General features: G+C 45.3%; 1 protein-coding gene across 1 annotated transcript in view; it reads left to right on the top strand.

Moving 5' to 3' along the window:
- The first annotated feature begins 3,502 nt into the window (after positions 1-3,502).
- Positions 3,503-11,461, top strand: part of COLGALT2 (collagen beta(1-O)galactosyltransferase 2) — a 43,136-nt gene continuing 35,177 nt past the window's right edge. Inside the window, exon 1 of the mRNA XM_079314603.1 lies at positions 3,503-3,832. Within this exon, the coding sequence (XP_079170729.1) occupies positions 3,591-3,832 (242 nt within the window). The 5' untranslated portion in view covers positions 3,503-3,590. The remainder of the gene's footprint in view (positions 3,833-11,461) is intronic.

The following is an 11,461-nucleotide window of genomic DNA, read 5'->3' as shown; positions in this document are numbered from 1 at the left end:
CTCCAAACAAAACACACATATCTAATCTATATCATCTATCTATCTATCTATCTATCTATCTATCTATCTATCTATCTATCTATCTATCTATCTATCTATCTATCTATCTAATCTGTATCTATCTAATCTATATATCTATACCTATATCTATATCTAGATATATACATACACGTATGCCTTTCACAGTCCCTTCTTCTAAAGGCTCCAAAGCAAGGAATGCATTATCAATCAGCAGTGCCCAAAGCTTTTACAGACTGCAAAAAGGATGTGCCTTCAAGGTGTTGCCATTAAAAGCACCTTGGACTTCTTTACTGGAAATATCTCTGACTTCCAATGAGAACATGCTTTGCCTAATTCCAAATATCCCAGGTCTGGCTTATCAGCTTCATCTGTCTCGGTAAGTCTTCTGATAAATTCCAAACAGTGGCTATTCTATCATAAAGCATCAATGACAATTGGTCTGTATGTATGTTACACATAAATTTGTATGTGGTTTGTAGCCACGGGGAATCATATTTGGGCCAATCTAATTCAAGGAATTTTGTGGTAAAACGAGCACATCCATTCTGGCTGCTTTAAAAGTATTGTGTTAGACAGCACTTTAATTCCCTGGGCACAGAACAGGTAGTTAGATGAGATTAAAAAAATCCAGTCTCCAAGACTTTCATGGAAGAGTTGGCAATAGTGGTTCACTCAACTGCTGGGAAAATAATTGGATGGATTTGAATTCTTAGGGGTGAAGAAGCAAGTGAAGGGAGATGGATCCACATCAATCTATAGATGAGTCAATTTACATCAGCAGGATGGAACCTCTGTTTTCCTCAATGTGGGAAACAAGTCTAATTTAGAAGAAATCTGCCTCAGAGAGAATTTGTCACTTGCCAAACCGAGGGATTATGCCTCTGCCAGAGACAGTTGTCATTGCTGAAACCTTGTTTGGTGTAGATATTTAGAGGAGGCTGAAACAAATGGCTGAAATTGATTTCTGTGGGACTTACATCTGCAAAAAGCCGTTTCTTCCTTAAAGCTAAAATATTTCACCACAGAGTGGCTCATTGTCTTGTCACAGCAGGATGGAGTCAGGGCTTAAAAAAACCCACAGGATATAATTTTGGCCACCAACAAAGAATAAGTACAGATTTCTTTGCATGTGGACATAAAGCCATACACATCTATAGGTGTTGGGATGACACAAATTGTAGGGTAACTGTTTACCTGAGCTCTCTGAACTCTGCCCTGCACTGTGTGTGACTGGAGTGAGAGATGAAGCTGAGCTGACTCCTCTCTCTTCTGCATGGAAGAACATCTCACGTTTCAGGCTTCTGCTGCTCTCACTCTTCTGTGCTCCACAGCAGCCAGCCAGCACAGGGAGCTGTGTGAGCGAGGGAACATCACTTTGGAGAGTAAATTTCTGGCTTTGGGATGCTGCAGGAGTCTTTTCATTCGTCCCCAGCAAATTGTTACAGCTCTGACGCTGCTCACAAAATAAAAAGAAGAGAGGAGTGTCTTCTTTTTTCAGAAAAGAGCTGAAGAGAGCTTAGATTTCACTGAGGACATCAAGACCTGCACAGGGCAAAAACACACTCAGAGTTCTGGCAAAGGCAGGCAGAGGAGGGGCTTATTTCTGCTGAAATATCCTAAAATCAGGACTGTGAGCCATCTAGAGTGTCCAGTGGATGGAAAATGCCAGATTCCAGCACTCCACATCAAATATAATTTGGCAGCATTAGTCCCCACCCTCCAAATGTGAGCGGTGCCGTGGGCAGCAGCAGAATTCCGTGAGTGTAGATTGGGCTGGCTCCTGTGGAACTCTAATCACCTCGCACAGGCTGCAAAGCTGCTCCTTCTATTTGGTTAATGAATCCAAGCATAAAAGCAACATGTGGCAAACTAACCATGGAAGAAAAGACTCATTAATGTATCATTCTAGAAGGACAATTATAAAGGCATTGTGAAGGGCAAACAAGAGGAACACATTTGCACTAATTGTTCAGGAAGATGTGTACAAATTGAGAGACTTTCTCAAATTTTAGTGCAGATGATTCTATGACCCCTGGAGATTCTGTGCTGAAGTTTCCTAGGATGATCCTTTTTGTGAAGTCATCTGATCATGAAACTGAGACAATATAATTTGGTGTGTGTGGTAAATTAGGTTCTATAAGCCAAAGAAGAGTAAACATTAACTCTATATATACATGTGTATATATATATATATATATATATATATATATACACACACTACCTTGATGCAAGCAATTCACAATGAGATTATGGATCATTAAACAAACCATTGTTTGCTTGCTAAAGGTTTCCTGCTTTTAAAGTGTTGCAAGTACACAGCCAGCAGTAGCACCTGCTCAAAGTGGGTCTGTCCACCATGGAGAAACTTCCTACCCACAGTAACTCCCAAACATGCTGTAATAGGGCCCTTATAATTAATTAGAGATATCATCTTGAAAAGGGTCTACCATGCCCAAATCCTATTAACTTCTAAGTGAGCTATGATTGCCATGCCCCTTTTAAGATCATGAGCCAATAATTTTAATTGCTGGAATATTTTTTATGTATCTTTACGCTAAATTGCCATCCATCTATTCATGGGAACTTTTCCATGGTGGGTAAGTCAATGAAGTAGAGAAAATCTTCTCTGTATTTCCTGTCTTCAAAGAAGACATGCTGAGAAAGCTGGGGTTGTTCAGCCAGGAGAGAAGAAAGCTCCAGGTGGACCCTAGAGCCCCTTCCAGCACATGAGAAGGGCTTATAAAATAGGAGAGAGATTTTTTTAAATGGGCAGATAGTGACAGGACAAGGGGAACATCCTTAAACTGACAAAAGGGTACATTTAGATTAGATATTAGGAATAATTTCTTCCCTATGAAGGTAGTGAGGCTGTGGCACAGGGTGCTCAGAGAAGCTGTGGCTGTCCCATCCCCGGCAGTGTCCAAGGCCAGCTTGGATGGGGCTTGGAGGAACCTGGGATAGTGGAAAGTGTCCCTGCCCATGGCAGGAGGTTGGAATGAGCTTATCCTTAAGGTCTCTTCCAACCCAAGCCTTTCTAAGACCCTACGATATTAATCTTTCAGCTGGAGCAGCGCATCCCTCCTTGCAGCGTGGGATGGGTGTGGGGTGTGCAGCTGTGTGTCGCACAGACATCCCGCCGATTTTTGCCAACAACTTTCTGATATTAAAGCTCAAAGTTACTTCAATTCCCTACCTATGTGGGAAGGATGAGGGCGAGATCTTCACGTAAACATGGAACAAAGGGACGGCTCAGCGTTAGCCGCAGCACTCCGAAAGCTTCTTTAAAGCCCAAAACTGGGGTGGAGAAACGTGGGGCTCGCAGCTTTTCCCGCGGGCGCTGACCGCAGCCTCCGGGAGCTCGGGGGTCGCAGCGGGGCCGGGGCGGTGCCCGGGGGGCGGCGAGCGGGGCTCGCAGGGCTCGCAGGGCGGGCGGCGGCGCTGCTCAGCCCGGCCTTCCCCTCCCCCTGCTCGTCCCTCCCCTCGCCGCCCCTCCTCCTCCCGCGTTCCCCGGGCTGGAGCCCGCTCCGCCGGCGGCTCCGCGGCTGCCCCTCGCCCGCCCCTCGCCCGTCATGGCTGCGAGCGCGCCGCTGCTGCTGCTGCTGCTGCCGCCGCTGCTGCGCGGCTGCGGGGCCGCGCCCGAGCCTCCCGAGCCGCCCGAGCCCGAGCCCGAGCCGCCCGCGCTGCCCGAGTCGGCGCTGCTGCAGCCCACCGTGCTGCTCGCCATCCTCGCCCGCAACGCCGCGCACACGCTGCCGCACGTCCTGGGCTGCATCGAGAGGCTCAGCTACCCCAAGAGCCGCATCGCGCTCTGGTAAGGGCCGGGGCGGCGCGGAGAGGGGCTCTGAGAGCAGCGCCGAGAGGCAGCGGCTGTGCCCGCCGGGGAGCCGCGGCCGGGCTAGGCTGGGCTGGGCTAGGCTGGGCTGGGCTAGGCTGAGCTGAGAGCTCGCCCCCAGTTCCGCGGTCCCCCCGCGTGTCGGCAGCGCCGGAGCCGCAGGGAGATGAGTTATCCCAGCAAAGCTGGCCGGGAGCCTGGGAACATTCACCGCCGGAGCATGTGTCCAAATCCACAGGCACGGAGAACTCCGGCGGGGAGCGTGGGGCCGGCTCCCGGCTGGTAAATCCCGGGCTTTGTGGGAGCCGCTCGGGATGTTCCAGGGCTGCGGAGCGGCAGGGCCGGGTAGGTGCTGGTGGGCATTGAAAGGAGCATTGTTGCCAAGCTGGAGGCTGGAAGATGGATTAAAAGATGTATTCAGAAATCGCAGCATGGGGGCAGCTGCGGCGGTCAAACAGGGGTCGGGATGGAGGAATTAGAGCAGTTTGGGAACTGGTCAATCTGCCTTTGCAAGGGGACAAAGGGGGAAAAAAAATCTTTCAATCTGACATAAGTGTTGGGGAGGAATAGGATTGCTTGGAAGAACCCCAAACAGGTTTTCTTCTCTGTAGAGCCTGATCCAAAATTCACTGAAGTCCGCGGTGAGACTCCTGTTAACTTAAAAAGTCAATAAAGTTTCCTTTTACTTCGAAGGGGCGTGGAGAGGACCTTTCCCCCAGTCATATCACTGAAGTGTCATTAAACAGATGTTTCTGTGTGTGTTTCAGTAACATGGCTGTAATTTGTCTCCAAGTGCAGCGCTCTGCAGAACATCAGTGCGTGGATTTTTTTTGTTTTTTCCTTCTTTTCGTGTTGCAGGTGTATAAAGCAAGTCGTGCTATCGGGCCAAATTTAGGGTGCCACACAGTTGTGGTGTAGAATCACAAGCTGGTGTGTGGCAGTGGGTAAATTCACATTCCTCTCTGTGTAGATCTGTTACTCCTCATTCATTTGTATCAGTGGGAATGTTGCCATTTGAGATTTCCTTATAACAGATGTGTATAAAAACAGATCTTATCAGACCCCACATGGCCTGTGATTCAGCTCAACTTGATGTTTATAAAAACTCGTGGAGTTGTAAGTGCAGTCTTGATCACTAAACCAGAAGCACATCCTGAATTGCCTCTCACTGTACAAATGCAAAGTAAGTTTTTTTGGGGGGTTTTAAGCCCTGCGGGTAATTAGTTGGTTCTACAACTTTTTCAGTATATTTCTTGCATTATTTTCACTAGACTTAAGGTCTCTGCAATGTTGTGTGAAAGCATTTGTGGGGACTTATTTTAATTTAATTTAAGATATACTAAGGTTCTTACAAGAAATCGCTCCCTTTTTAAGAGGATTGCACACAGAACAAGGCATGGCTAAGCTGGAAAATCTGCTGATGAAAATGTCAAGATTTATAAAATGAGAATGATTAAAATTGTCACAGCCACTAGAAAAGAAGTTCTAAGGATTCTCTGAGTTGCTGCAGAGAGTGAGAGAGTGAGATTCCTTGGAGAGGTTTAGCTCTGCTCCTCGGTAAGAATTGAGTTTTTCCAGAGCTGGGAACGTTCAGGACACGAAGTTCCCACTCAGAGCAAGCTCACATACAGTATCTGTAAAGTCTCTTGAGAACAAGTGAAACCATTCAGTCCATTTCTGGAAGCACCTTGTGTTTCAGAGTCCTTTCAACAGGAGAATTCCAAGATTTACCTGTGTCCTGTGTTAGTGGGATAGCTTGGGGAGGAGGGCAGGGAGTGGTGTTTGTCACAGACTTGTATTCTACTTATATTCTACTTATGCATTTTCTTGAGTAAGTCATCATTTTAAAATGCCCAACCGTAGATCATGAGAATGAAAACTAAAAGCATATTTCAAGGTCCCATATGCTCTGTCTGCATAGCTGGAGGGCTGAAATTGAGCAGTGCATTCCTCTGATGGATTTCTGAGGGGAAAGCTTTGAGTGACAGTAAAGATGGGTTAAGAGATAACGAGTTTGAAGCAGGCACTGAATTTCCTTCGTGTAGTCCGTATCAATCTCAAGCTTCGTTATCCCGATACTGAGCAAAAGGTGTGCGCTGGGCAGCCTTGCGTTCCCCTCTTACCTTTGCTGTTCATGATGCCATAATTGCGAGCGTGGCGGCGAGCAGCTTTGGAGGGACTCGCTGGCTCCTAATGAGGCGGGCAGCCTTTGGTGTGGGGCCAGCTGGCTCCGAGCGGTCGCAGCTGAGCCCTTCCTTCCCTCGCTGCCCTCGCCGGCAGTCAGGAAGTTGCCGAGCTGGCCTGTGTTGACCCCGGCTGTCCTCGGCGGGACAGCAGCCGGGTCACCCTGGGACGGTGCTCATGGCTGCACGCTGGGAATTTCTCAGGGACGGCTCAGCTTTCTGTGCCGAAGAGCGGAGCTTCCCGCACGGGCTCGGCCTGGGAGCCTTTGGAGCGCCTATCCCAGTGGGAATGGCAGTGTCCCTGCTTTGGCCACAGAGCCAAGCTGGCTCTGCTGGCTCCATGGAGGAGCAGCTGTCCCTCTGTGGAGGAGGAAGGGCTGCAGCCATCCCTCCGAGCGCCCAGCTACCCAGCCCTGTGGGGAGCGGGCTGGGGCCCACAGCAGGAGAGAGCCTGAAGGAAAAACCTGGCTCTGGGACCCAATTCCAGCTTTTTTATACCACAGAGTTCTTCTGACGTGCTGCTGTGTGGCTTTGCTTCTCCCAGGGCTCCCCGTGCTCCCAGCCCGGCTGGGAACCTTGCAGGGAAAAGTGTAGAGCATTGTTTGTGCTGGGCTCGGGGAGCTGCAAAGGGAGGGAAGGGGATCTTTATCTCGGACAAAAACGACCCAGAAGTTACAGAGTCAGTGTGTCCCTCTTATTTTTAGCAGGCCGAGGTTGTGGGGTTCTGTTTTGAGCTGTATCAGTGCTGACTGTTTATTTGAGATTGTTCATTTACAGGTGCAGTGTTTGCTTGTTGGGCAGGTTCATCTTGGCTGCAGTAGGCAGCCTAAAAGTGTGTGCATTCAGCAGTTTATCACATTGCCTTACTCTTCCCTTAGTCTCAGATTAAGTGATGGCATAGCAAAGAAAGTTGCCTGTAATCTCATCTTCTGCTTCATTTTAGTGGGTCATCTGCTCTCTCCTGTTTTAGTAACCTGGGGATGGAATGCCTGCATAAATGGGTTGGTGCTTGAGAGCAGTAATTAGGTCCTTTTGTGCTTGAAAATCTCTGCCTGCTTTGGGGATCAGCGTATGCTTATGTTTCAGAAATGATAATGTGAACAATAGTGCGACAGGTGGAAAGCTGGAATAAATCCCAGCTGAGAGATGAGTGGATGTACTGTAACACAGCTCCAGTGAGGGAATAGTTTCAATTTAAAAGCACGGGTTGAAGCTGAAAATAGAAGCTGATGTGATCAGTGTAATAATAATATTTCACAATTATATATTAGTAGACTGGAACCAGCTGATGATATCTGAGCATTTTCTTATTCTTTAATGGTTTATTTTTCAAATATGAAAAAATTCCACAGAGGGCAAACTCCAGTGACATGCAGGGATTATTTAAAACTTTAATGGCTGTTATTACTCACAGGGAAGTGTTGGCTTTCAAACTCTGTTTTCTGTCGCCATTTGAGCAAGGAGGTCGCTTTAATTTTCATGGTCACTCTCAATCACTCAGGAATGCTGACATTCCAGTCTGCTGGCTCTGCCTCTCCTGCTTCTGTCCACTGGTGTTTTGCATCAGTTTCAGATGTGCTCACCTGTGCTGTGACTTCCACGTGGCAATATTAAAACACAGGTTTAGAAATTAACTGAGTTTTCACTTGGCTCGTCCATTCAATTTTAGTGGGATTTAGTTTTCTGTTTGTATTTGTAGATACTCTAAATTTATTTATGATGTAGTTTTAATAACAGTCATAGACTGAGGGGTCAGGAGTGAGATGGGATTTGCACAGCTTTGGAATTGCCATTCAGGTGACATTCCTGCTGTGCAAGATGTTGCAGAGAGTCTTTCTGCCAGGGAACTTGCATTTAGATGACTGTATCAAAAGAAGGAATAGGAGTAAATACTTCCAGTTTCTAGCTGGGGAAAATGGAAAACCAGCTAAGTTCCCATCCCAATCTCCATAATCACTTTTTCTTTTGTGCTTTGGATTTCTCTTCCTCATCTCAGTCTTGGCAAACTGAAGCAAATGGCACCATGAAATTATTCAGTAGGAACATTTGAAGGGAAGTCAGAAATTACTGCTGTGCCTTGCTGAGGTCTGCATAGCAAGATACAAACCACTCATCAGCTAAAAACTGTGCAGTTCTGCAGAGAAGCCAGAAAAGAGACATGAGCTGTGTGATGGCAATGTGCAGGGTAGCAGCAGTTTCTTTATTTTTCCCTGCTGTGGTCACAGATTGGCAGATTCTGATGCCTTTTTGATGACATTAAAGAGCATGTCGTCCCACACTTTACATTAGGGTCTACTAGACAGCAATGAGAACATTGGGATAATAAAAAAAAAGGGAAAATAATCTGGCATCACCATAAAATGAATAAATAACCCTCCAGAGGTACAGGGATAATACCATAAAACTGGTTTCTTGAAATGTGTAGGAGTTCTGTGACACTAGTGAGCACAGTACATTGTGTGTATTTGCTTAATTATTTTTTAGATCTGAATTCTGCATGATCTGCATCTCTGAAAGTGGAACCATTTATTTTGGCTGCTGTGTTTTAGCACCCACCTTTTGAAACAGGAGTCTACCCTGTTATCTGTGTGTCTGTCCCTTGTGTCATAGCCTGGCTGGTGCCTTGTAGTGCAGATTGTGGGTTTAGAGACTGGAATCCAGTAAAATAATCTATTGCCTAAAAAGAAGCAGCAGGACAGAGTTCAGTAGCAGAGGCTGTTGTTTATGATAAGCCTTTGGATATTGTCAAAGGCCAGAAGATCTAGTTTTCAAAATTATTTTGTCTTTTTATAATTACAAAGTAGTGATGAAAAGACCTCAAGGAGTCATCTGCTTCATTCCTGCCCAGGACAGGAGATCCCACTTCATCCTTTCCTTGTCTTTGCTGCAGGGTTGGGATTCCTCATGCAGTCCAGGTTGTGCACTGGTCTGTCTTTTGAGCCACCTTCAGCTGTGGGTCCAAGGACCAGCTAAAACCAATATTGCCTGTTAATTTGCCCCTAAAAATGAAATGGTCTAGTTCACCTGTGCTTGGCACACCAGCCCTTCCTGTGGATACCAAAGCAGGGATTTGTGCTGAGCCAGAGATTAAAGGGCTTTTTTGATCTCTTATGTAAATTATTACATACCTGCAATTATTAATCTGAATCCCTTGGCAGTAAAAATCTTCATGCATTGGGTCAAGATTCTGTAAAACCAGATCTGTGGTGCACGTGGTGTGCAGAGCATCTCCCAGCACTGCTGCTGTCTCTCATCCCAGAAGGCTCATCTGGGATACAGGGTTGAGAGAGGTGATGTGGGGTGCTGTCTGTCAGAACCTGGAATTTCCTTCCTGTGAGATGATGTCTCAGACTTGGTATTATTGCAGTCTATTTCTGTGCATCTCATTTCCTTTATTCTGGTCAAGCATTGTGCACGTTGATGGTGCTCATGGCCAAGGGTGGATTACAGATAAATGGGACCCACATGCACCAAAATTTCAGGGTAAAGAAAGATGGAATTAAAAAAAATTTTTTTGGTGTTCTCTATGAAATGGATTTTTTGCCCTGTTCTGTAAAATTCCAGGCTCCTTCATAGAGGCATGTGGCACTGTTAATACACTCATCAGTTAAGGAAAACATTCTTTTTTCCTGTTTTTTGTGTACAATGTGCCTCATACAGTGCCTGAATCCAGTTTTGAAGCATGAAATTATTAGTTTTGGTTGTGTGTGCAGGAACATGCATTTGTCTGTATATCTGTATCTGGTGTCCTTGGGCACTGTAAAATGACACCAGTTTTCTTTCTGAAAAAGTTAACAGGAGACTAATAGCAACAGGTTGATTTGAAACTTTTTTCCATCTGACTGTGAATCTGGTATCTTCTTTCAGTCATTAAAGTTTTGTGTGAACCATTTAAGTTGTGACAAAGTTTTGCAACATAACACATTGTTCCTCATCTTGACATGATGTGGCACTGCTAAAAAAAGGCAAAATTTTGTACTAGAGACTGAATTCCCTGCAGAGGACTGAAGTTATGTTAATGGCCTATAAAGCAGAATTTCTTATATTTCTTTGGGAGAAGTGGTTGCTTATTTGAGGTAGTTGTTAGACATTTTGGGAAGTGAAATCTTACTCATGAGTGAAGGCTGCTTTCGTTCTGACCAACTATTCAAGCAGTCAGTGTGTTTTTTTCCCTTACTAACATGTAACTAACTGTAGAATCAGATAAAATAGCATGGAAGCTAAATAGTGTTGTTGTGGGGTGGGAATATGCCTTCACCAAAGTCTGTCCTCACTCTTTTTCCAGGGATTTATTAAAAGATAGATGTTGATGGGATCTTTGTATTATCTGTGGTGCCTGAGTTGTTGCAATGCATGGTATAAATAGATTTCCAGCTATTTACCTTTCATTCTGTCTGGATGGACTGATAGGAGTGACACATCTGTTCTAAAGATAAGCAGATTTTGATCAGGATTTTGAGGCTGTCTACCCTGGAGAACAGCCATGAGGATGTAAATTCATGCTGAAGCAGAAGATAATGGGAGTCCATGGAAACTACAGTGCCATGGTAGGGCTCATTTATGCTTTTTCACATTAGTTTTGTAAGGCTTCAGCTCCAAAAGGAAATTGTTTGTTGGAATTTTTTTGTTTTGTTTTGGTTTTAAGATATTTTGCTGTAAGGAAGAAAAACATGAATTATAATTATGCTTTTTTTCTCCTTTCCTCACACAGAGTACAGGCTGCCCTTGATTCTAAAAGGATTATTTGCTTAGTTTTGATCTCTCATTTTGCCCAGTGGCAACAGTGAGGTTGTATTACCTGTGAAAGGTTACTTCATATCCTGAAGCTGATAGCAGGTGCTTATCTCTTCAGTTAGCAGGTCAGAACCTTGATTTTGCTGCTGGCTCAGCAGCTGCTCCTAAAATGGGTGTTGAATTGTACCTTTGGGGGTAGGATGAGAATTTAAGGTTGTCATTTGAGTTATTTCCTCAGTACTTTCAATCATTCTTGTCCTTACAAGGTACTTGGGAAAATTCAAGGTCAGGTCAGATGGGGTCTGGTTGAAATGTCTCTCTTCATTGTAGGGAGGTTGGACTGGGTGACATTTAAAGGATCCTTCTCACCCAAACCATTTCAGGATTGGAGGAAAAGGCTGTTTTCCAGCATTCCCACTTTGAACTGCTAATTGTGACAATGTGCATGTTAAGACTGACAAATGCAAACCCTTTGTTGGTTTTGTTTTGGTTGTTTGGTTGATTTTTTCTTCTGTTTTTTAGCTCAAATATGTGAATACCTGAGTTCAGCTGAGTGAACTTAAGCAAGTTCCTGTAGCTGGACTGCTGTATCATTAGGTAACCAAAAGCCTGCTTCAGGCAAGTTGTAAAAAGATGTTAGGAAGTGTGATTTTGTCAGGAGAAGCTGTGGGAGATCTCTTCTGTTCCACAG

This window comes from Erithacus rubecula, assembly GCF_903797595.1.
Source record: "Erithacus rubecula genome assembly, chromosome: 10".
Lineage (NCBI taxonomy): Eukaryota > Metazoa > Chordata > Aves > Passeriformes > Muscicapidae > Erithacus > Erithacus rubecula.
This window is presented reverse-complemented; position numbering and strand designations above follow the sequence as displayed.